The sequence below is a fragment of the Petaurus breviceps genome, unplaced genomic scaffold (genome assembly GCF_028583685.1).
Source record: "Petaurus breviceps papuanus isolate PSGF00001 unplaced genomic scaffold, PetGlider_PUasm1.0 174, whole genome shotgun sequence".
Taxonomy (NCBI): domain Eukaryota; kingdom Metazoa; phylum Chordata; class Mammalia; order Diprotodontia; family Petauridae; genus Petaurus; species Petaurus breviceps.
The window spans coordinates 35,689,055-35,716,382 of NW_027185761.1; the positions used below are offsets into that span (position 1 = coordinate 35,689,055).

General features: G+C 36.3%; 1 protein-coding gene across 1 annotated transcript in view; it reads right to left on the bottom strand.

The window, feature by feature from the left end:
- Window positions 1-27,328, bottom strand: part of CNTN6 (contactin 6) — a 517,724-nt gene that overhangs the window by 415,955 nt on the left and 74,441 nt on the right. Inside the window, exon 2 of the mRNA XM_069084074.1 lies at window positions 3,075-3,210. Coding sequence (XP_068940175.1) covers window positions 3,075-3,129 — 55 coding nt within the window. The 5' untranslated portion in view covers window positions 3,130-3,210. The remainder of the gene's footprint in view (window positions 1-3,074; window positions 3,211-27,328) is intronic.

Below are 27,328 nucleotides of genomic sequence, written 5' to 3' on the forward strand. Positions count from 1 at the left end.
AAGGAAGGAAGGAAGGAAGGAAGGAAGGAAGGAAGGAAGAAAGGAAGAAAGAAAGATAATTGACCAAAAGATATGAACAGGCAGTTTTCTGAAGTCAAAGTTAAGTCCAAATATCTAATCATATAAAAATGTTCTAAATCAATATTTATTAGAGAAAAAAATAAAACAACTCTGAGGTACTACCTCTTACCTATCAGAATGGACAAATGAGGGAGGAGATGAAGGAAATTAGGTACATAAAATAATTGTTGATGGAGTAGTGAACTGGTCCAACCATTCTCAAGGGCAATCTGGAACTATCTCTAAAGAGCAATGATACTGGATAGCCTTTGATCCAGCAAGGTCTGCACCACAAAGAGACCAAAGAAAAAGGAAAGGGATCTACATGTACAAAAATATTTATAGCAGCTCTTTTTGTGGTGGCAAAAAATAGAAAATTAAGGTAAATGCTAATCAATGGGGGAATGGCTGATCAAGTTATAGCATATGATTGTAATGGAATACTACTGTGCTTTAAAAAAATGGTAAGGGGTATGGTTTCAGAAATACTTGTCAAAACCTTTATTAATTTATATAAAGAAGTGACAATAACTGGAAGATCATTGTGAACCCAAGCAGTAAAGTTGATGAAATATAAAAGACTTGGCTTTTCAGAAAAATATAATGATTCAAGAGAATCCCAAAGAACACATGATAAAAAAATGCAATCCACCTCCAGGGAGAGAAATGAAATACTCTGAGAGAAAACTGATATATAATTGTCTCATTTTTCTTTTTTTCTTTTCACTTGTTTGTAATATGAGAAACATGGACATAAGTTTCGTATGATTTCATGTATATGATTGATATCATTTTCTTTTCCTTTTAAGTGAGTGAAACATGGGTGGGAGGGAGGTAGAGAATCTGGAACTCAAAATTTTAAAAGAAAGTAATGTTTAAAAGAAATAATAAATTATTTTTAATGGATTAGTAGGAGAAAGTTAGTGTCAATTAATTTGAATTCAATACAGAGGGCAAAAAGCTTCAGAGGTACCCTGATGTTAGAATTGTTCCTTTGGGAGGTAAAGACTTCTTTCTGATGGTAGGATCTTAAGACAATGATTGATTGCCTGGATGATAAAGAAGTTGCGATGAGTAGTCATGATTCATACATTAATTGCACTTGATAACTTCCAACCCTATCATTCTGTATGTGTCACTAGAGACCTGTAATTGAAGCTGCTGATTCTCCTAACTTCTCCCTTCTCTCCCTCCCCACCTCTCTGTACATGGATCCTAAAGAATAATCATTCAAGCTGAAAAAAAATAGAAATGTTAGTCTATTTTATATAATTTCCAATAATTTCTTCTGGACTTTGAGTATCAATTATTTTTTTTTCTGGAGGGTGTGATAGTAATATTGCTATCTTTATCAGTGGAAGTCACATAAAAATGGCATTTTCATCATTTCTCAATTGGTCCATACCTATTAGAAATTCCCAAGATGTCACTTAGCCTAAAAATATTGCCTGGTGTTCCATTCCTAAAGGCACTATAATACTAACAATAAATCTGCAACAGACTATAAGCAGAGGGTGGCTTGTGATGTATGTAATATCCATCATACTCTAACCCTAAAGAGTATCAATTACATGCTTCTGAGATCCTTGAGCAAAGTAGTTTTATTACACCTGTCAATATGCATGGGTTGGTTATGTGATACACAGTTTCCTTTGTGTAAAAAAAATGGTCCTAGGAAATATTGCCATTGCTGCTTCTGGTTTCTTCTCCATGTCCTGTCACTCCATTGAGGAAAATAATTTTTAGAACATTTGAAATATGGAGTCACCAGTGTAAGTCAACCTCAAATCTAGCACTCAGAAAGCATTTCCAAAATACAATTCACACACCTTCAAATAGGAAATTATATGGTCACAGAAAAACCATCTACTTATATTGTTTTAAGGATACTTAAAATAAATTGGATGCTATTGCAGGATTTTTTTTTCTGATCACTAACATCTACTAATGCATATCTACTTGATTTTATATAATACTTCCACAATGACTTGAAAAATTTGGGGAAATTTCTTTAGAAATAAAATAGACAATGAGCGATTCTGCATCTTCCAGGGTTAATAACATATAATCTGTCCATGGAGTAAATTAGAGATATAGTTATTCTCTGTACACAGATTGAATGAGCTTCATTACCACCACCATCATCATCACCACCATCCCATCACTATCATTGTCATTGCTGTTATTCTCATCATTATTTTCATCTTCTCAATATGTGATGCTTAAATAGAAGTTTAATGTTTACAAAGAGCTATTTAACATTACATTACACAATTTATGTCATTTGATCCTTGCAACAACACGATATGGCATCTTCTATTATCCACATTCTCATTTGACATATGAAGAATCTCATACCCAGAGAGTGTAATTGATTTGGTTTTGTCATTCAGTGTCTGCAGTGGGATTTAATGCCAAATCTTACTGAGTCCATGTTCAGCATTTGATCCATGATATTACAGTGATTTTTAAACATAACAATTAAATAATATTAATGAAGGCTATTAATTATACAGTGCCTAAATTTTTTCATTTGTAAAGAGACAGAATTGGACTAAGTGATCTGAGTTTCTGTTTCTTGTCTAAAATGCTACTGTTATAAATTCTTCAAAATATTATTATAGCTCGAACCATTTGCAAACCATCTCTCAGAGGTACTATTTCTATTCCAATCTTTCCAGAATCTCATTATAAAAGAAGGCTAAAACTAACTTCCATTCTCCATTAACTATGAAAGTAACTTGTCTACACTTTTTTTGACCAAGTGAATCTCTATGTGAAACCTCATGATTTAATGGATATGGATTAATGCTTTTCTGTAGCTTCTGGTACATTGTCAGAATTAAAAGTAGTGTGTATTAATTAATAATAGAGGTTACTTTCAAACATGACTTTTCCACTTAGCTATTCAGATACTAGAAGTATTGTTCATTTTGGCAATTGCTTCACCTCTCAAAAGAAATATGATTCAGATATATTTATCAATCAAAATTTGTAATAATAGAACATGTTACCTGCACAACAGCTCATGAGTGGCAATAGAATTACCAGTTTCCATAGCAACCTCATCTCCACTTTCCAAGGTCAAAAATTTCTCCCATCCAATCAGCAGTGAAAAAATGTATATCTTCAAGTTTCTACCCCAAGACACTAGAAAAAAATAAATAAAAAGACTATAAACATTAACTATATAAATATGTGCAAGCATCCCATTTCATAATATGTTGATCTGATTATGTTAAAATACACTCAATAGACAAAATTGTATTTTTATCTCTTTATTATTCCTAGTGCTTAGAGACATATTTTAAAAATCGTAGGAAATTTATTAATGCCTGCTGAATGGAATGTTGTTAATATATGAGAATAAAGAGGATTTACATGATTTTTCTTCAGTGTGGGACTCTCTTGCTAATGGAATTTCTTGTATCCATTACTATGAATTTCTAGAAAAGTCCTAGGATATCTCCTAGTTGTTAATTGCTAGTTGATTGACTGAGACTCATAGATATTAAGTAACTTATTAAGGGTCAAAAAACTAGAGCCTGACTTGTGATATGAAGTCATGGATTCTTGATTTCAATTCTAGTTTTTCATCTGTGTCAGGATATCTCCCCCCACCCGACTCTTTTGCTTTATTTTAGACAAATACGAAAACTTAAATATATAGTAAGAAGAGAAAAAGAAACATTAGAAAATTAGGTATAAAAGAAAAAAGAAAAAGAACATGCCATGTACACAGCAGGACATAGAAGACGATTAAGAATATATAGCAATAACATTGTTTTAAGAAAGCCTATATATTAAATATCGTGTATTATTTTGAAAGTTGTCCATCCTTTCTTTGCTTCCTTATAGATTTTCTTTTATTCTCTGCTTATACTTTTTACTTTGTTTTCCCCCCTACCTTCCCCCTACCCACTACCCCAAGACTACAATTAAGCATGGGTATATTTATATATAGGTATTGATACATGCATGCACGCACACACACACACACACAGATGAACATATCCTAAAATATTCTACTCCTAATCTTGTTTTGTTTGTGTGTAGATCTTTTTTTCTTATTTCTCCTAACTCTTCTACCTTACTTCTATTACAACCTTGTACTCCTATTACTTAACCTACCCCAACTCCAGGTATCCATCCCTTATCTTCCCATTACCCGAAATATAAAGACCCTTTTATACACCACTTTGATCTATTCCATCCCCCTCCCCTCTAAAAACTCCCTCCCTTATCCTCTCATTCCCATAAATCTATAGTGCCTTCCATATCCCACTTTTAACCTATTTACTCACCCTTTCCCTTAAAGATCCCGCCTTTAACTTCTCCCTATCCCTATTCCTTAGATTTTATTTCTTTCTAAGTTTAGAAGACTTTTATATTCTTCTAGATGTATATGCCTTTTTCCCTCTTAAACCCATTCCTGATGAAAGTAGGTTTACAGAACTAACAGCCCCTTTTCCCCATCCAATTCCTCTCTATCAGTTCTTCCTTTAGCACTTCATTTGTTTAAAATAATTACTCTTTTAGTTGGTATTCAACGGTTTACTTTTTGGAGTCATTTTATACTCAGGTCTTCTCCAATATTTCTTATAAGCTACCTAATTACTAATAATAATTTTAGACATAGGTCTTCCATTTTCCATAGGTAAAAGGTGAACATTCTATCCTTGTAATTGGTCATTGCTAGATGCCTTATATTTCTCTTGGCTCTTGTATGTCAAATCTTCAGTTGAATTCAGGATTTTTAAAATTTTCTTTGTTGTTGTTGTTTTAAACAGAGTCCTAGGGGCGGCTAGGTGGCGCAGTGAGTAAAGCGCTGGCCCTGGAGTCGGGAGTTCGGTTCCAGCCTGAGACACTTAACACCCACACAAAAATACTAGCCGTGTAACCTTGGGCAAGTTACTTAACCCCAAAATTGCCCTCCAAAAGGCAAAAAAAAAAAAAACAGAGTCCTAAAAGTGTGGCAGTTGATCAAATGTCCGTTTTATTTTCATTCAGAAATTTGCTTAACTTTGCTGTATATGATATTTTTGGCCAGAGGCCCAGTTGTTTTGCTCTACAATATATAGTGATTTTAATGTTCTGTCACCAGTGCTAGGTCTTGTGCAATTCTAATTGTGGTCCCATCATATGCAATTTTTTTTTCTTGTTGCTCATATTATTTTGTCCTTGATCTGGGGGGTTTGGAATTTAACTATCATATTCCTGTGAGTTTTCCTTCTAGGATCTCTTTCAGGTTTTAATAGATAGATTTTTTTTCTTTTACTGTTTTCTGCTCTTGTTCTAATGTTTCACAAAAATTATATATATATATATAATATCACATATTAAATATATATGTATGTACCCCTTTAAAGCTCCTTTCCTTTAGAAAAGCAGATCAAATAACCTGTGCTAGCAGCCATCCTGGGTTTTTGTTGTTACACAGGTCTTATTCTGTATTATACTGTGAGTTAGTCATCTGAAGATTAGCTTGGCGAAGCACAGATATATTTATCATCAAGTTGACTACAAAGGAATGATGATATCAGACCCAGACTTACCAACAAAATTGCAAATCATTTCAAGTATTGAAATATCCTTATATTATACTTGAGTATATGCCACCATGGGGGGGAGGGGAGAGAGGGGGACAAAATGTGAAACTCAAGGAATTGTGGAATTGAATCCTATAAACTAAAAGGAAACAAACAAATTAATTAAAATAATAAAAAAGAGAAAAACATATCCTTATTTTAATTCATATGAAATATTTTAATATATCTGTTATATAAATATACATACATATATTTCTAAATAGACACGTGCATATTTGTTGCTGTTCTGTAGTTTTGCTGTGTCTGACTCTTCATGACCCCATTTGGGGTTTTCTTGGCAAAAAAAACTGGAATGGTTTGGCATTTCCTTATTCAGCACGTTTTACTGGTGAAGAATTGAACTAAACAAGGTTAAATGACTTGCCCAAGGTCATGTAGCTAAGTAAGTCAAATTTGAAATCAGGAAAATGAGTCTTTCTGACTTCAGGTCCAGCAATCTAGTCACTGTGCAACCTAGAAACTATATATTTGTGTGTGTGTGTGTATGTGACAGAGAGAGAGACAGAGACAGAGAGAGAGAAATTACACACACACACACATATATTAGCTAGGTGACCTGGTGGAAAAAATATATACATATATATGCATACATATACACACATATGTGTGTATATCTGTGTGTGTGTGCATTCAGCTTATTGCTTTGAAACAACCAAATACACCTCAGACATCTACAGACTTTTGCTTAGGTATTTACTGTAAAATTCACTCTTATAGTTGATAATTCATAATATAGTTGAAAAAAATACATTTGAAAGAGATAATGCTCTCCTTAATACATGTTTAAAACTATTTTTTCACCTAGAATGTAAAGAAGAAATAATAATGCATTGAATCAACTCCCAACACTTTTATTATTGGCTTCCATTTTTCATTTTTGGTCACTTGGGTGAGAACAGGATATGACCCTTTTATAGCTATGCTAAAACAAATACATTTAAACATTTCACAGGCTTTTCAAGGAACTTAAGTCAATATTATTGAAAAATACTAATTTGGAAATATTATCCTTTCTAATCCTAGTAGAACTAAAATTAATAATATGCCACTATGAAATTGTTACAAAATCCATTTTGGTAGTATTATCCTTCAGCTATGAAACATGCTTTCCCAAGGGATTACATAACAATTTTGTCTAATTTTCTTTGACATTTCAGCTATCATATGATGAATGAAATCCAGAAAAAAGAGTGCCAGTTTGGCCTTTACTTCTAAAGGGAAAACTAATAATAAGCTCATAAAAAAACTGATAATCTCATCAAAAAACAGAATAAGTTCAAAGGGTATTTCATTTGATAAAATGGATGCATCAAGTGATAGGATTATATTAAAAAACATTTAACTCAGGGAGAATACTGACAGATAGTAGACTAGTAGATGTTTTTTTTTCTTTTAACACACAGGTTAGTTAGTCCTCTGCTTATGTGCTCCTTGGAAGTTGCCACGGCACTTACAAGTCTTCTCACCTTGGAACATGCTTCTACCACTGCAGCTTCCTTCTCCAATTGACAAGTTCTTCTTGCATTTGTCCTCTTTTCCCCATTGTTATTGACTCCACTACCAAATGATTCATTAATGAAATACTATTTTTAATTAACAAGCAATTATTTTTCTCTTGCTTGTACTTTTACCACTTCTTTATTAAGAAAGAAAAGCACATGGGAATAAAATTCATGTTACAGATTTACATTGTCAAGCAAAGCAAATACTCCCAATGGCCATAAAAAAAAAGTATGTGTCATTCAGAATGTTATATCGATCACCACTCTGTCACCACCAAACCTAAGCCCTGCATGCAAGAATAATCGCAGATCTCCTGACTACAATATACATTTCTCAGCCTGGAATTTAAGGCCCTCCTTAATCTGCATTCAGCCAAAGTTACTTTCTTTTCTTTTCATATTATTCCCTTTTATGGTCCCCATGTTCTAGGAAAAAAAAAATATTGCATTGAATGTTCTTCCTGACATAGACCCTCATACCACCTACTCCCTCTTTTGGCTTTGTCCACATTTTGGCACTTCAGAATTTGTGTTTCTTCATGTTTCAATTCAATTATTTCTAGATCAGCTAGGTGGTACAATGGATAGAGTATTGGTCCTGGAATCAGGAAGGTTTGAGTTCAAATCTTCCCTCAGACACTTACTACCTGTGTGATCCTGGGTCACTTAACATCTGTTTGCTTCAGTTTCCTAACATGTAAAATATATATGTATACATATATATGTTTATTATATTCTTATATATTTACACATGCATGTATACACACTATTATATTAAGCTTTTGAAAAGTTCCCACCATATAGTAAATAATCTCAATAAAATATATTCATTACAATACTTCCATGCAAAGAAAATGAAAAGCTTAGAATATGATTTAATAAAGGTAAAAAAAATGCTTATATCTAAGCAAAATGAAAGGTAATATCCCTTTAAGATACCATCTCTTCATAGGGAACAGTTTAATACTGAAATATTTAAAAAAAAAAAGTACTTTTGCATAAAGACAAATAGTTTCATCAGTTGTTAAAAGCTCTAAGGAATGCTCTTTTATAAATGGAGAATTTGATGACTGAAAGGAATAAAAACCTCAGTTTACTCAATAAAATATTTTTTTTAAATTGCCATGTAACTCAAAAATGGGCATAATAAATGAATTCTTAAAAAAATGTGTGCAAGTCAAGATTTGAAATGTAATTTTAGTGAAATAAGTTATGGTTTAAATGTGGTCTTGAATCACTTTGTAAAAGATCTGGAGTGATGTCTCATTTGTATGTAAGCAGTTGGATGGTTCAAAGGGGACAGAGAATGAATTTTACTTATTAAAAACTGATAATATAGAAGTATTCAAGAACAGTTGCAAGAACTCAAACTGAGATGAAGGACTCTTTGGAGAACTGACAACTTAAGGGAATTGTGTGCCCTCAGCTAATTTCCATTCTTGTTTTAACATTTAAGAGGCAAAACTTTTTAATGGATTACAAAATAATTATTTAGAGACTATGGGAATGATTATATAAAGTGTTTTGACTTCATAAAAGAATTTTCTTTAAGTGTTACCACATTAGTGAAAGGTGAGTCATTGAGTGTCAGGAGGAAATTGTTAAAATAAATAATTTAAGAGTAGAATTGGTGAGAGAGTCTGAGGCTTCTGATGATTTCATGTGGCTGAAAAAAATGCTATGAGAGGAAGAATCATTAGGAAGTCAAAAAGCAGCTTTGTTGGAACTTTTCAAAAAAACCAGCAAGAAGAGCCTCTAGTTGACAAGACTAGGGATACTAGTTTCTGATTGGCTGAATAAAGACTGGGTATTCAATTTGTCCTTTAACATCCCCTTGAACTTAAGAGGAATGCATTCTCAGAATTGACTGCTTCCCTTTTCTCCCTCCCTGTAATATCAGAGGAAACACAATGGGTGAAAAAAAAAAAAGATGTTTTGCAGGGGAAGAGATGCTAAGATCTGATTGGATGGTAAAGGACACTTTGGAGTGAAAAAGTGGCTAGGCTATTTTGTCATACACAGAGTCGATTAATCTATTCTTCTGTGAATTCTTTTGGTGAACTATTACTAGACACACAGCAGTTTTGTGAATAAATGCATTCCTGAACTGGTGAGTATGGCATAGAGATGGTCAGGATGAACCCTTTCTTAATGTTCTTTTAAGGGAGATTGTAAATTAAAGGAATACATAAATGGTTTGTGAATTCAATAATATCAAATAAGAGTGAGGATTGAAAAATAAGCAGTTGCTAGAAAAAAAATGACTATATTTGTATAGTTGTTCTTAAGTGAATCAATTACATCAAAGTCTGCCGTCTAGCGTTGTTGAATTATGGACATGGGTTTCTCTCACAACAATTGAATTAATTGGTGGGATAATATAATCTAGGATTATTTCACATTCATTTTAATATGTGAATATCTATGATGATATTATTCATTTTGCTTTATTACTCCTAAGTGATTATGTTTAAGATCTAAAAGTATAATCATTATGACTTCGTGCAAATGGATATGTACTGGTAGAGGCCAAAGAATTAAAATATTTATGAGTGTATTTCCCTTACAACAGAGTAGGCCTAAGAGAAAGTTTGGATTCAGTCACAATGTTATGGTCCTTCTTTGTGAACCTAAGGCATGCCCATTATGAAGGTTTAATAGAGTGCAAGCCAAAGAAAAAGATGCATAGGTGTCCAAATACTCATGTGAGAAGTTTAAGTCTCGGCAGGAAAAGTAACCATTCCATGCCATATGTAATAAAAATTGTTTTCCTTAATCTTCAAAAGTTGAAAAGAAAAAAAAAAGAACTTTGTAATATAATCAACAACTTCCAAGAATTCTTCTTGAGAAAGGAAAAAGAAGGGGAGACGACTCTGAACATTGTGACAAGAAAGAAAAGAAATTTCAGAAAGGAACAGATTAAAGATAAACATTAAATAACGCATAAAGGCTGAGAACAAAGCATTATTTTCTCTTCAAAAGAAAGCAAAAAAGTAAAGATGGTATTTCTTTTATTTATTTTTTTTTAAGCAATCGGGGTTAAGTAACTTGCTCAAGGTTACACGGCCAGTTATTTCTGGGTGTGGTGCTGAGTGTCTGAGCCCGAGATTCAATCTTCAGGTCGTCCCAACACTGGAGCCGGTGTTCTTACTCGCTGAGCCACCTGGGCACCTCTAAGCAATTGGGGTTAAGTAACTTGCTCAAGGTTACACAGCCAGGTGTTTCTGGGTGGGTGCTAAGTGTCTGAGCCCGGGATTCGATCTCCAGGTCATCCCAACACTGGAGCCGGTGCTCTTACTCGCTGTGCTACCTGGCCGCCCCAAAGATGGCATTTCTTATGATTGAATCATTATAAGGAGTAATCATATTTAGTGATGAGCAAATGTTGATGTTGTTGTGCTTGTCCATTTTCAAAGAGGGCCGTGGTGTTAGGCAAATGATGGCATGACTTGAAGCTGACTTTGGTTTGAGTGAGGGAGGGTAATGCAGGATCACCAGACTCACTCTCCTCCAGAGCCATCTGGGTCCAGTAACCCAGTGATTCATCCGTGATGCCATGGTCCTCTTCGAAAATGAAGGACACATATGAAACAACCTGTGGGGAGGGGAAATGAGTAGGGTTTTAATTGCCCAAAGCAATTGATGATATAGATAATCAATGTATTATTTTTATTTTATTTTTTTTGCATTTTAGAGAACTGGTTGTAGACTCGGAAGAAAAATATTACAAATGAATTTGATGCAGAAGAAAACAAAAAGAATCCTCACTCTGAAGTGTGAATGGGACAAGGTTATCCATAAAATGCATAAGGAGAACAATGTGAGTTTGAAATAGAAACCCATAATTTGTTGTTTATATAAAACACACTGAAATAGAAACATTCAAAGAATTTTAGAATAAAGGATAGAGTAGGATATAATATACTTCAGTTCATTTAAAAAAATCAAAAGTAGTAACCTTGACCTCAGAGAAACCAATAAGAAAACAGATGAGGTTAAAAAAGACAAGTAAGGAAATTGTATTGTGCTAAAAACCACCATAAATAATGAAACATCAACATTAAGCATATATTCCTCAAATGACATCCTATTATTCTGTCACAGTCTAGGGCATCTTAAACCTGATGGGTTCTCTATAAGTGTTAAATTCATTTGACTTAGTGTTAAGCATTCCATGGAATAACCACAAAAATACTACTTAGATAATGCATTTGCTTCCTGTTGATTGACTATTATAAAAATGAATAAAAGAGAATAGGTTTCATCTGGAATCAATTACCCTTTCACACAAACTTCATTTGCATAAGTATTGACTGAATCACAAAATTAAAACTATAGGATCCCTGAAATTTTTCCAAAAAGACAAAACAATGCTGACTGGTCAGGGTGAACTTTTAAAGGGCCAGAATCTCATTAGAGAGTACACAACACATTATATGCTCCTTTTGATCAGTAGCTTCTACATTTAATGAAATTTAAATCATATTCTGTTAAAGAAAGGTTACAGAATGGGAGTCTAGGGGCAAAAATCAGAAGAATTCCTACCAATTCATAAACAGAAGCATAACTTCTTGAGAAAGACACCAGTGACTTTATTTTTAAAATTAAAATATGTATATATGGTACCTACCATGCAATTGTGGGAAAGAGAGGGGTTTTTAAATGAAACAATTTAAAATTCATTTTTATCTTCTCAGTTTGTCATTTTGCTATTTTTACCCATAGATTACCGAGATTATCAAGATGAGTCAATATTAATAAATCATTAAAAAAAAGTGTGATTCTTAGTACTCTCTGTCCCATTTTCCAAAATCAATACAAAGAAATGAAAAAAGTAAGAGTGGAGAAGTGGTGCATGAGAGCCATTTTTTACTTGTCTTTGATTCATGGTGTGTTATCACCAAATAATTCATCCCCATGTGAACAGCCTCTCTATTTGGTTATGTTGGTTCTCAGAAGGCAGATATACTCTGTGATCAGGATTATACTTGAAGTCCTTTCAACATGTAATAATCTCCCTGAATCACATATTAATGACATACTTTTGAGAATCCATGCCATGATAATGCTTTCAAGCAAGAATTGGTGAAACATGCCACTGCATATAAGCCAGAAAGTTAATCATGGAGATATAGCTGTGTTTGTATTCATTATCTATGAATATCTTTTCGATTTGTCAATAGAAATAAACAAAGCAATGTAGCCCCACAAAACAACTTTGATTAACTCTAAAATATAGGCAAAAGAACTATCCAGTAGCAATGTGAAATTATTTCAAAATATTAGCCATATTTTCTCCTTAATAAAGATTATTCTTGTTTCATTCCAATGGTAATTCTATATCACGGGAAACAATGATTACTGCTAAATTAGTATTAATAGACGTTTTTCTTAAATGAAAATGTCTTTACCTTTGCAACAAGTAGCATAGAACCTTTAGAAGTCAAGCCCCAAAATACAGCTCAAAATATCATGGCTCTCTTTAAACAAATGCTTTTATTACTCCTTTTTTTCTAAATTTTAATTGACCTGTTCATTAAGTTGATACACAGAAGTACAGATGCAAAGTCCTTTTTTTTTTCTTTCAGAAGCCATGCTCTTTTATTTATGCATCAAATAGGATTGCCAGACTAAAAGGAAAAGTAAAGTAAAACCTTACTGTTTAATATCATAGAAAGAAAAAAATAGTATGCTTCAATCTGCATTCAATTTTCTTATTTTCAATTTTATTAATCTCTTCCTTGATTTTCAGAATCCATCATTTGATATTTAATTGGGAATTTTAGTTTGTTTTATAATTTGCTCTTTTTCTAGCCTTTAAAGTTTAGCATGCCCAATTCATTGATCTCTTCTTTCTCTATTATATTCATGTAAGCATCTATTGATATACAATTTCCCCTAAGAACTGCTTTAGCCTCATCCTATAATTTTGGCATGTTGTCTCATTATTGTCATTCTCTTGGCTGAAGTTATTGATTTATTCTGTGATTTGTTCTTTGACCCACTCATTCTTTATGATTAGATTATTTAGTTTCCAATTAATTTTTAGTCTATCTTTCCATGACCCTTTATTACATGTAATTTTTATTTCATCATGATCTGAAAGAGATGCATTTAATATTTCTGCCTTTCTGCATTGGATTGTGAGGTTTTATGCCCCAATACATGGTCAATTTTTTGTTTAGGTGTCATATATCACTGGTAAAAAGATATATTCCTTTCTATCCCCATTCAATTTTCTCCAGAGGTCTACAGTATCTAACTTTTTAAAGATTCTATTCAGCTCCTCAACTTCTTTCTTCTTTATTTTGTGGTTAGATTTAGTTAGTACTTAGAGGACCAGGTTGAGGTCCCACACTAGAATAACTTGACTATATATTTTTTTCCTGTAACTCACTTAACTTCTCCTCTAATAATTTGAATGTTATGCCACTTGGTGCATATATGCTTAGAACTGATATTACTTTATTGTCTAAGACACATTTTAGTAGGATATAGTTTTCTAACTTTTCTCTTTTAAGTAGATCTATTTTTGCTTTTTCTTTTACGAAAATGAAGAAAACTACCTCTGCTTTTTTTTTTCCTGCTGAAGCATAATATATTTAGATCCAGCCTTTTACCTTTACTCTCTGTGCATCCCTCCACTTCAAATGTGTTTCTTGTAAACATATTATTGGATTATGACTGATACCTGCTTCCATTTTATGGGAGAGTTCATCCCATTTACATTCACAGTTGTGATTACTAACTATGTATTTCTCTCCATCCTATCCTCCCCCTCCCCCACTTACGCTTTTCTCTTTCCTTTCCCCCTTTGCCCCCTCACCAACGTTTTGGTTCTGACCACCACATCCTCCAATCCGCCCTCGCTTCTATTAGTGGCCCTCCTTTGTTTTTTCCCTTTTCCTCTACTAATTCTTCCCTCCCTTCTACTCTTTCTTCTATCTACCACTCTCCCTTTTCTCTCCCCTCCTACTTCCTATTGGGTAAGATGGATTTCTACAGCAAACTGAGTTTGTATGAGATTCCCTCTTTTAGCCAAATCTGATGAGACCAAGGTTCAAAGAATGCTCATCTCCCTCCCTTCTTTCCTTCTACTAGCATAGGCATATGTGCCCTCTCGTGTGATATACTTAACCTTTCCTGCCTGGTTTCTTCTTATCCCAATACAATCTTTTTTTTCCCAACCCTTAATTAATTAATTTTTGTCATCATATGAAAGTCAACTTATACCCACACCATCTGTCTATCCCTTCTAAATGTTGTAATAGCGATACAGCTCTCAAGAATTACAGGTATTATCTTCCCATATAGAGCTATAAACAGTTTAACAACATTGAATAACATGGTTTTTTTTCTTTCCTGTTTACTTTTTTATACTTCTCCTCAGTATTGTAATGAAAGCTCAAAATATCTGTTCAACTCTGGATTTTTCATCTGAAAAATTTATAAGTTTCTTATTTCAGTGAATATCCATCTCCACCCTGGAAAGATCAAGGTCAATTTTGTTGGGTAGTTGATTCTTGGTTGCAATCCAAACTCCTTTGCCTCCCAGAAAACCATATTGCAACCCCTCCTATTCTATAATGTAAAAGCTCCTAGGTCCTGTACAATCCTGTTATTCCATGATATTTAAATTGTTTCTTTATAACTGTTTGCAGTATTTTCTCCATTACCTGATAATTTGGGGATCTGGCTAAGTCATTCCTTGAAATTTTCATTTTGAAATTTCTTTCAGGAGGTGATCTATGAATTCTTTCAATCACCTTTTCCCTCTGGTTCTAAGAAAATAAAGCATTTTTTTCTTAACAATTTCTTGAAAAATGCTGTTCAGGATCTTTTTTTTTATCCTGACTTTCAGGTAGACAAATAATTCTTAAATTATTTCTCCTGGATCAAATTTCCAGCTCAGTTGTTTTTCCAAAGAGCTATTTTACTTCTATTTTTTTCATTCTTTTTATTTTGTTTGACTGATTCTCAGTATCTCATGGAGAATTAGCTTCCACTTGTCCAATTCTAATTTTTAATGAATTGTTTTCTTCAGTTAGCTTTTGCACCTCCTTCTCCATTTGGCCAATTTTACTTTTTAAGTACTGGTCTTCTTCAGTGGAATTTTTCTTCCATTTAGCCAACCTTAATTTTTAAGGACATGTTTATTACAGTCAATTTTTGTCCTTTCTTTTCCAAGCTATTGACTTATCCCTTGTATACCTCTCATTTCTTTTCTGATTTTTCTTCTACCTCTCTTATTTGACTTTTAAAATTCTTCTTGAGCTTTTCAAGAATGATTTTTTTTCATCTTTACACCATTTCACATTCTCCCTGAGGTGTCAGATTTTAGTATATTGACAGTGTTGTACTTTTCGGAGTTTGTCTTTTGATCTTCCTTGTCCCCATAAAAAGAGTCTATGGCCAGTGTTTGTTTTCACTTTCTGCTTATCTTGTTTGCCTATTTCCTGGTGTTTAAAGTTGAGCTCTCCTGCTGGAGCATAGGGAAACTGATCAAATCTGCTTGTGTTGGAGAACAGAGGAATGGTCCCTCCCTTTGTGTGCTGAGACCTCAGTTGCTGGTAGCTAGAGGCTATAGGGATCTGCCAATTTACCTGAGACTGATCTGGGGTCATAGTGGTAGTGTTTGGCATTTGCTGAGGTCAGGTGAAGTTTTCCTGCATTTACCCACAGCTACACTGAAGCATGTGAATTTCTGGCCACCGGAGAATGCCTACCTGCCCAGGGCAGCATGGAAGCATATGGTGGTCCTGTGAACTGGAGTCTTCTGCTTCCTCTGGCTGTTCTAAATGATGCAGGGAGTCCTGGTTTTGGCAGTTACCTGTTCACTACCCTGGGTCTCACTATTTCCCACCAGTTTGCTGAGGTGGCACTTGCTGCTGCCTTGTTGGGATGGCTACTGTCCCAGACTTCCCTTTTACCCTAGTGAGATAGGCCTTTCTTCATGATCCCCCAAGTTTCCCAGGCTAAAAGACTACTTCACCCCATCTTTCCACTGTCTCTGCTCTTCTAGGGATTTTCCTAGAGTGGCATTTTCTGTGTTTTTTAGAAGTCAAAAAAGGGGGAGTGAGAATGATTTGCTGCTTACTCCACCATCTAGTTTAATATTTGCCTAAAAGTGACTTATATGGAATTATTTCCTAGGAAATTAAATAAAGAATAAATCTTAAAAGTTGTCTTTACATGCTGATGAAACCTGGTTCAACTTAAACATCTTCAGTTGCTATTAAATTGGGTAATGAGTGAGGAACAGAGCAAAATCACATTCCTTGAATTTGGGCTAATACTATCCATTGTGAGTATTGTCATACGATTTTTCAAAATTGGCAGTCATAATAGATGAGACACAATTAGGTAACTATGCCACAGATATTTAATATGGATATAAAAATATAAAATATACTTTTCAAAGGTGAGATTATGGTTATATGTCAAGTGTGTAATACCATGAAATAAAAGAAAATGTTTGTCATTTAAAAAAAAGCTTTATTTATCATAACAGTTTCCCCAACAAAGTTAAATGCTATAGAGCTGTACTAAATTATCAACAGGCTCCTTCTCCTGGGCCATGTCTTTTGGGCCACTGAAGTCTTAAAGAAAGAGCCCATGACTGAGTTTCTAGATGGTTTCTAACTGAATAAAATTTCATAGAAATTCAGTATTGAAATGAATAGGAAAGGCTACCAAGCTCATTTGTTGCTGTTGTTGTTGTTTCATTAATTTTAGAGTTGCTAAAGAAAGGTCCCTCAATGGATGTCTAGAGGCCATTCCACAAAATAAGAAGAATCCTAACTAACCCACACATAGATGTCAAACTGTCTGAGTAGGAGCTGTAACAGCAGAAGCTTAACATCAGAATTTTATCTCTAAACACATACACATGCACACACATATTTTATACATACACATATATATATGGATATGAAGACATGTCAATTCAGACTGAGTAACTTAAAGTTCACATGTGTTTTCAGATACTAATTTTCCAATTTGGATTTATTTTACTGCATCTTCTCTGTGATAGTATCCTATACAGATTATTATCACAAAATTTCAAATAATTATATTTTCCATTGTTTGTTGATTTATCCATTATTTGTATTGTTGTCTATATCCTCTTGTAATGGGAATGCAAATTTGGAAGATCTTCCCTGTCCCTAGGCTACAGTGCACCTGAAGCCTGGGGTAGGAGGCTTGTTTTTCAGTAGATACTTCTTGATTGGCCAGTGAGTCAATAAGGTTGTTACATTCTCTGAGCCAGGAGAAGGCTATATAAGCCCTGATGTGTAGCTTTGTTTTGGGGGCTCACTTTGAGAAGTGTTCTGTGATTTGATCAGATGAAACTCTGGGAAACCATTGTCCAGAGCCCCCCAGCTTTGAAAAAAAACCCAGATGTGGAAACCCAGATGTTGACTGGGTATGGATGTAATGATTGGACAGTTTGGAAATCTGTCTACTTGATCTGTTTCTGTCTTGATAATTCTGCCTATATGCTTTGAAGTTCGGGGTGCTGACCTTTTTTCCCCTGAACAAGGTAAACGATATATGTCTGACTGATTAAAGTAAGCTTGTTAACCCATTTTGAGTTGCTTTCCTTTAACAAAGCAGATCCAAGAACCTGTGGTAGCAGCAAACCCTGAGTACGCCGGGGTGCTTGCTGCTACAAAATGGCATCACGAACAGGATCTGCAGAGTAAAAGGAAAGTATGGGGGCTGGGATAATTGTTTGTTTCCCAGTTGTGTTAGCTGTGATTCTCTGGAGCCATGGAGCAGGAGAGAAGAATGGCCTGCATGCAGACTTCGCTGAGCTGAGAGCGGGAATGGTGAGCTGCCTGCATCGGGACCTGGGCAGAAGCCAGGAGTGGCTGACGCCTGCAGGAGGAGAAGGAGCCCAGAAGTTTGGAATTCAGCCACAGGAAAAGATCAGAACTGAGCAGCAAAGCAGGGGCACTGAGTGTGTTTCCTGGCTGCATCCCACAGTTTGGGACCCAGGGAGAGGATGGGCTTGTGACTATGGTGGGTGGGATGAAGTGTCTTGGATCCCCAAGGACCCCACCTTGTTGGTTTTGTTGCCCATCCCCCTCTCTGTACTTGGAAGCAGGGGCTGGAGCTGTGTGAGGGGAAGGACACCCCCCCCAGAACTTTATTAGAACTCTTGTTTTGAACTGAAGTGATAATGCTACCAGTATGTACTTTGTGTTTCTTTGAGGCCCAGTGGCCACTTTGGTAAACTTTAGTTCTGTATCTTGAAAACGTGACCTAAGAGATGTTTAGTGCTAATTCAAAAGTAAATTGTCTATGCTATGGGCATGAAAGATCTTGGGGCTGAATGTAATGGGAATGCAAATTTGGAAGATCTTCCCTGCCCCTAGGCTAAAGTGCACCTGAAGCCTGGGGTGGGAGGCTTGTTTTTCAGTAGATACTTCTTGATTGGCCAGTGAGTCAATAAGGTTGTTACATTCTCTGAGCCAGGAGAAGGCTATATAAGCCCTGATGTGTAGCTTTGTTTTGGGGGCTCGCTTTGAGAAGTGTTCTGTGATTTGATCAGATGAAACTCTGGGAAGCCATTGTCCAGAGCCCCCCGGTTTTGAAAAAAAACCCAGATGTGGAAACCCAGATGTTGACTGGGTATGGATGTAATGGTTGGACAGTTTGGAAATCTGTCTACTTGATCTGTTTCTGTCTTGATAATTCTGCCTGTATGCTTTGAAGTTCGGGGTGCTGACCATTTTCCCCTGAACAAGGTAAACAATATATGTCTGACTGATTAAAGCAAGCTTGTTAACCCATTTTGAGTTGCTTTCCTTTAACAAAGCAGATCCAAGAACCTGTGGTAGCAGCAAACCCTGAGGATGCTGGGGTGCTTGCTGCTACACCTCTTTAGGCCTTTATCTTTTTCTCATATTTTTTAATATGAATTGTATTGTGATAATATGTAGATTATTCATCTAATATTTCAGCCTTCCTGTTTTGTTCTGATTTCTTTATGCCCTAACACATGATTCATTATTTTAAATGTATCATATGATATCAGTGAAGGTAGAATAAGTCATAATACCTTGCTGACCAGACCTCCTGAAACTTTTTTTTCAGCCAAAGAAAAGCAAAGTTTACTAAAGATTCGACATAATGGGTAGCCTCTTAAGGAGGGTATTTGTGATGCTTGTATTGGACAACCAGGCCATAATAATCTGACACAGAGTGAGTCTAACCTAGATTAATCTCAGCCCCTTCATGGAGGCAAGATGGATCTTATACTCTATATAGTGTGTATTTCATTTCCTCCTAAAGTCAAATTCAATGGGAATAAGGTTCACCCATTCCCTTTTGCCTTCCTATTCTTCCCCTCCATTTTAACCATTTTCCCTTGCCTCTTCTATATGACATATTTTGCCCCATTCGGTCTTTCCCCATCTCCTCCTCTCATTTTATTCCTCTCTCACCTCTTAATTTCAGCTTTTAAGTATCATTCCTTACTGTTAAATTGGTGCTGTGCCCTCTATTTATGTATATCTGTAAATGTATATATGCACATTCACATATGTATTTATGCTCCCATATACCCTCACACACACACACATATATACATATATATATGTATATATATATATATATATATATATATATATATATATATATATATATATATATATTCCCTTCAACTACTGAGAAAAGTTTCATAAGTTACAATTACTGTTTTTCCATGTAGGAATGTTAATAGTTCAACTTTGATAAGTTCCTTATGATTTCTTTTCCATTTACCTTCTCATGCTTCTCTTGCTTCTTGTATCTGAATGTAAAATTTTCTATTCAACTCTGGTTTTTTCAGCAAGAATGCTTGAAAGTCCTCTATTCCACTGAATGACCGTATTTTCTACTGAAACATGATACTCAGTTTTGCTGGATAGGTGACTCTGGGTTTTAATCCCAGCTCCTTTGACCTCCGGAATATCATATTCCAAGCCCTTTGATCCCTCATTGTAGAAGCTGCCAGATCCTTGGTTATGCTGATTGTGTTTCCACAATATTCAAATTGTTTCTTCCTGGCTGCTTGTAATATTCTCTCCTTAATCTGGGAATTCTGGAACCTGTTTATAATATTCCTAAGAGTTTTCTTTTTGGGATCTTTTTCAGGAGCTGATCGGTGGATTCTTTCAACCTCTATTTTGCCCCCTATTTCTAAACATCAGGGCACTTTTCTTTGAGAACTTCCTGAAGGATGATTTCTAGGTTTTTACTTTGATCATGGTTTCAGATAGCCAAATAAATTTTAAATTCTCTCTCCTGGATCTATTTTCCAGGTCAGTGGTTTTTCCCGTGAGATATTTCAAATTGCCTTCTATTCCTTCAATTGTTTGGATCTGTTTAACAGCCTCTTGATTTCTAATAAAGTCATTGGCTTCCATTTGCTCCAATCTAATTCTGAAGTAATGATTCTCCTCATTGAGCTTTTGAGATTATTTTTCCATCTGGCAATTTGGCTTTTTGAGGCATTCTCCTCAATGATTTTGAGCCTCTTTTGCCATTTGAGTTAGTCTCTTTTTTAAGGTGTGATTTTCCTCAGTCAGGCTGTTGACTCTCATTTCATAATTTTCTTGCATTGTTCTCATTTTTCTTCCCAATTTTTCCTCCACTTCTCTTATCTGCCTCTTAAGGTCCTCTATAGCCTGTAATCAGGTTATATTTTCCTTTGAAGCTTTTGGTGCAGGAGTTCTGACTTCACTTTCTTCCTCCTGTTCCATGCTTTGCTCCTTTTTGTCCCCAAAATAGGAATCTAATGTTGTAATATTCTGTCTGCTTTGTTTCCTTTGCCTGGTCATGTCACCCCTCAGTCACTTGACCCCTAGGCTTTTTGCCACAATAGGATTCTGCCAGCAGACAGGGGAGCTTTCATCCCAAATGCTGGGGTTTTTCTCAGCTTCCAGAGGTATTATATGGGTGTCCTCTCTGAGGTCTCCACATGGTCTGGCAAACTGGACACACACCCCCGGACCTCCACCCTAGACTGCAATCCAGATCCAAGCAGGTTAAAGCAAGAGCAATTACCCCTCAGCCTGGTGCTTGAGCCCCCTACACTCTGCAGTCCAGGAGCTGAAGTTGCCATGTGGCACTGGCTGCCTGTGCCAGCGTCTCAGAGACTTGTCGCCCCAGGGGCAAAAGCCACACACTCCCACTTACTGGGTCCCAAAGTCCAGACTGCACTGACCTCACTTTGTCCTTCACATCTGTGTGTTGACAAATCTGGAAACAGCCACAGCTGCTGATGATCTGGAGTCCCTCTGGCTGTCCACTGGTCAGGCCCACCCTGGGGCTAAAGCCTTGGTGTGGGGCTGAGCTGGGCTTCCAGAGGCTGAGCTGGCTTATTCCTGTTGGCCTGCTGGGCTATCCTCAGTGGGAGGTTTGCTTCTCTGTGTCATTTTGTGGGTTCTGCAGCTGCAAAGTTTGTTTAGAGTCCCCTTTTCATATGTATTGGGGAAAATGGAAGCCAGGGCCGCTTGGAGGTCCTGCTTCTACTCTGCCATCTTGGCTCTACCCAACAAATCCCTCCTGAAACTTTCTTATTCAATGTCAAGTAAATCCTCAATGGAGCAAGTCAAACTACGTACCTTTCCCTAATTGATTTACCTATCCAATCACCAAAAAGACTATTTCAAAATCCAATTTTTCCTCAAGCCTTCTAATATAATCCATGTCACCTGAATACCTCCTCCATATCATATTTTAACAAAAACAGAAAATAGAGATTATTCCCCAGAAATCCCTATTTCACTCTCCTGCTCATCTCACAATATTCAGACATCTTCAACCACTGTAACATCCTCTTTTCTGTGTTCACATAAAGATACAGCTTCTCTTCAGCTCCTTTTTTTCCACCCTCTCCTTTTCCACAAGATCTCCACAGCTCTCATTTCCATTCTTTCTCATCCTGGGTCTTTCTCTAACTACTGGTGCCTTCTTTGCTGCCTAAAAACCTGCCAATCCCATTGCCATTTTGGGCCTACATATTTCTTTCCATTCATTCTCTTAAATCAACAAATCCAGCTTCCAATCTAATCATTCATCTAAAAGTGCCCTCCCCAAAGTTACCAATGATCTCTTGTCTGATGTATCTAATGTCTTTTTTTTTTCAATCACATACTTCCTAAAATTGTCTGGCACTTAACTGGGTTGATTAACTTCTCCTCCTTGCTATTATCATCTCTCTATGTTTATATCACATTGCTCTAACATGTTTCTCCTCTTCCCTGCCTCACTACTCCATCTCAGTCTTGTTTGCCAATTCTTTGCTCATGCCAAACCAATTAACTATGGGCATACATAAATCTTGATCCTAGTTCCTCTTCTCTTTGCATTCTCTACTTCCTCAAGTTGTGATTTGCCAGCTATCCTGGCTTTAATTTTCATCTCTATGCAGATTATTGCCAGATTTATAGGGGAGGCCCTAATTTCTCTACTGAGCTACAGTCATGCAACTACCATTGGAAGTGTTGTAGTGACTGTCACCCTAGGCTTTTCAAGGTCAATATGTCAAAAAGAGAACTTGTTTTCTTCCCTCCCTTCCTGCCCCCACTATCACCCTCATCCCTAAATCTCTCATCTTTCTTTTGTTGAAGGTACCAATATTAACCCAGTCATAATGGCTCTCAATCTCTGTGCAGTCCTTAATTCCTCACTCTCACTCACCTGAATCCAATGCCAAATCCTGCCATTTCTACCTTAGCTGTCCCTCTTTTATTTGTACCTTCACAGCTAATTCAGGCCCTCCTTACCTCTCATCCATATTGTTGCATTATCCTCTCTATCTCAAGTCTCTCCTCATTCTAATCTAGCCTACATGAAGCTGTAAAAGAGATTTTGCTCAAAGCAAGGTCTGAAATGTAATTAATTAATTAGTCCTTCCTACTATTTTAGAATGAATTACTATTTCTTTTATTTGGTATTTAACGTTATTCAGTATATGACCCTTTCCTATATTTCTAGTCTTCTGAAGCAGTTCTTAGCAAGTAGTAGACCCTTAACAAATGCTTCCTTCTTTCCTTGCTTGCTTCCTTCCTTCCTTGCTTGTTTCCTTCCCTCCTTCCTACCTTCCTTTCTTCCTTCCTTCCTTCCTTCCTCCCTCCCTTTCCCTACATGCACTCTACAATCCTGCTACATTGGTCTACTATCACCAATACTACTACTAATGATATCACCAATTATGATAAAACAACTAATGATAATACTATTAACAATATCACTTTAAGGTTTGCAAAGCATCTTAAATAGGGTTTCTCATTTCAAATTCTCCTATTGTAAGATCTTCAGACACAAAACTCCATCTCCCATCTCTGTACCTTTTCTTTTTTTTAATAATTTTTTTTCTTCTAAATTTTATTTTAGACTTAAACTCCAGAATACAAATAAAGAATAGAGAAAAGAAACCAAAATATATCGTAAACTTATATTTTTGTTATGGGAATGTGAATTTAAGATTTTCCCTGCCGTTATGCCCTTTGATAGGCTTAGGTACACCTGGAACCTGTGGCAGGAGGCTTGTATTTCAGGAGATATTTTGTGTTTGGGCAGTGGATCGAGAGGGTTGTTACATTCTCTGATCCAGGAGAAGGCTATATAAACCCAGATGTAAGGCTTTGTTTTGGGGCTCACTTTGAGAAGTGTTGTGTGATTTGACCAGACAAGAATCTGAGCAGCCATCCAGCCCCTCCACTTTGAAAACCCAGATGTTGATGCTTTCCTCTCTGGTAACTGCGAATAGGTATGGATGTAATGGTCAGACAGTTGCAGGCCAGTCTGCTTGAAATGTTTCTCTATCTTCTTGTAACTTCTGTCTGTATACTCTGAAGTTCAGGGTGCTGACTTTTTCCCCTGAACTAGGTAAAGGATATATTTGATTGACTAAAGCGAGATTGTTAACCCATTTTGAATTGCTTTCCTTTAGAAAAGCGAATCTAAGAACCTGTGTTGGCAGCCACCCCGGGTATGGTGGGATGCTTGCTGCTACAATACTGGAGCTTCAATACAAAATAGAAAATAAAAAAGTATGTTGTGTACATAGCAGAGCATACAAGAGGTTTCAAAATATATAACAATAAATTTTCATTTCAAGAAAGCCTATATGATAAATAATACTTATTGTGTTTAGAATTGTCCATCTTTGGGGTGGCCAAGTGGCTCAGTGAGTAAGAGCACTGGCTCCAGTTTTGGGATGACCTGGGGGATCAAATCTGGGCTCAGATACTTAGCACCACACCCAGAAATAACTGGCTGTGTAACCTTGAGCAAGTTGCTTAACCCAGATTGCTTTAAAAAAAAAAAAAGAATTGTCCATCTTTGCTTTCTTGTGAGTTTTCTTTTGTTTTCCCTGTGCATTTTTTTTTCTTTTCTTTTTTTCCCTCTCCCTAATACTCTTCTTCCCCCTAGGCCACAATAAAGCTTAGATATGTTTCTCTATACCTATCAATATATACATACATTCCCCCACCCCCCAGAAGGCTACAGCACAGTTTAGATATGTTTCTCCATAGCTATGGATATATACACATATACATATATGCATACATATATAGACATACCCTTTCCCTAATCTATTCGACTGCTGATGTTTGGGGTTTTTTTAATGCATGTTCATATCTCTTATTTCCAATCCCATCTGCCTCCTCTATTCTACTTATACCCACTACCTTTCTCTCCTATGACTTGCCTACCACCCCTTCCAAGGATCCCTCCCCTATCCTTCCATTCCCATAAATCTAAACACCCTTCTATAGCCCTATTCACCTATTCCCTCACTCTCCCCTCTAAAGATCCTTCCCTTGTCTTGCCCCCCCTCCCTATGCCCCTACCATTTTATTTCTTCTGAATTTAGAAGAATTTTATATTCTTTTAAATAAATGTGTGTGTATTGTTCCCCCTTAAACCCATTCTCTTGGTCAGGTGACAATATGATGTTATTCTTCCGGAGTTTCTTTATTTCGATATCCTTCTTTGAAGATGAACCCTAGTCATCTCTATTCCCATGATAGGTTTGCAAAATTAAATTCTTTCTCCTTTGCCTGTGCTTTTTTTGTGGTGACAGCTTGTTTGTTGTCACCCCTTGCCCCGGGGTATGTAAATGGTGCCTCTTGCCCCAGATCTTCACTTCTTTCCCCTAGCCTGAAAACAAAGCCAAACCTCCAACCTCCTGGAAGTGCCCCTAGCCAGGGGCTGTCTGCCCCACTCTTCTGCATTCACCAGGCGGGTGCTGGTTCCTTCTTACCCATGCTGCTCTTCACAGCACGGCTGGGTCTGGTGTTCCTGGTCAGCAGAGGTTCCCTCAATCTTTCTAGGCCCAAACGTCCATCTCTCCTCTCTATCCCAGGGGTAAAAGTTCTGTTGGCAGGGGCCAAGACAGCCTCTCAAACCAAAAAACCCCAGGGCTTGCTGTTTATTGTTTAAGAACTTTGCTGCTTGCTGTTAAAGTCGACCCTACCCTGGAGGTGTTTTCTCTTCCAAGGGACTAAACCTCATCCTGAGATTTCTCTTCTGATCTTCTCAAATTGTCCCTGGAGGACCTAGGTTAGGTCCCTATTCTTATTTATCTCCACACACAATTTATTTGCCCTAAGGTGCTATGTTAACTGCTTTGTGGGGGGGAATATTAAGAGCTTGGAATTTTCTGACCTACTCCACCATCTTCCCAAAATTCTCTAGTACCTTTTCACTGGTTGTATCCATTGTCTAGAATGTTCTGCCCACTCAGCTCAGCTGCTTTATTTTTCTGACTTCCTGTAAAGCTCAAAACCCCATTTCTTTGAGACACTTTTCCAAACTCCACCAGCTGTTATTGCCTTTCCTTTTAGATTACCTTCAAGATATTCCTCCTTATATATTTTTTCTATATTCTTTACATGTTCTCTCCTCCAATTGAGTATAAGCATTGTGAAGGTGATTTTTCCCCCTTTCTTTCCCTCCCCATTGCTTAGAACATATCTGGTCTATGCTATGTGTTTAATAAATGCTCATTGGCTTAAAGAATAATGTGTCAGAAAAGTAAGTTAGAAGGAAGGTAGAAGGAAAAGTAAGAGGTTAGTGTCATAAAAACCAAGAGAACAGAGAGAATCCATAAGAAATCATATCAAATGCAGTTGAGAACATGTTTTAAAAAAGATGAAAACTAAGAATAGACTATCCTACCCAGTAGTTAAGAGATTTTTGATTATTGATGATTAAGCTCAATGTTATTAGAGATGGTTTGTGAGACATGAACCATTTCTTTTTCCTTTCAGAATATCATATTCCAAGGATATGAACTAGGTGTTTTTGAAAGAAGAAATAAAAATTGCAAATGATAGCCTGAAAAACTGCTCAAATTCTCCAACTATTAGGGGTAGCCAGGTAGCACAACAAGTAAGAGCACCGGCTCCAGTGTTGAGACAGACCTGGAGATCGAATCCCGGGCTCAGACACTTAGCACCCAGCCAGAAACACCTGGCCATGTAGCCTTGAGAGGGTTACTTAACCCCAATTGCTTACGGGCGGCTGGGTGGCTCAGCAAGTAAGAGCACCGGCTCCAGTGTTGGGACGACCTGGAGATCGAATCCTGGGCTTGGACGCTCAGCACCACACCCAGAAATAACTGGCCCTGTAACCTTGAGCAAGTTACTTAACCCTGATTGCTTAAAAAAAAAAAATTCTCCAACTATTTGAGAAATGCATATTAAACCTGGTGGATTTAAAATATACAGCAATTAAACTGATAGTTTAAAATTATTACTGTTTACATTTGATCAAAGCTGTTACAATGCAATTTCAGGTGTGATCATGAGCAAAACCTTCATGTTAACATTATGTCATGGGTATTCAGAGCTTCACCCAGTGGGCAAGCATGTATCTGGAGTTCAAGCCTGAGAAGTCTTTGGGCTATCCTCAGAATATTTTGTATAGACTTGGAAGTGTCCACATTTTGAAATTAATGACTATGAAAAGTCTTATTGGCAGAGACTGACAACACAGAGTAAAACAAAGGAAATACAGAAGAGAATAATAGATAAGTAAGATGAAGAACTTGAGAAATTTCTGCTTGATTTACCATTTCATGCCTATTTTTGTTGGTTTATCTTACTGTAATGCGAATGTAAATTTTAAAGATCTTCCCTGCCCCTAGGCTAA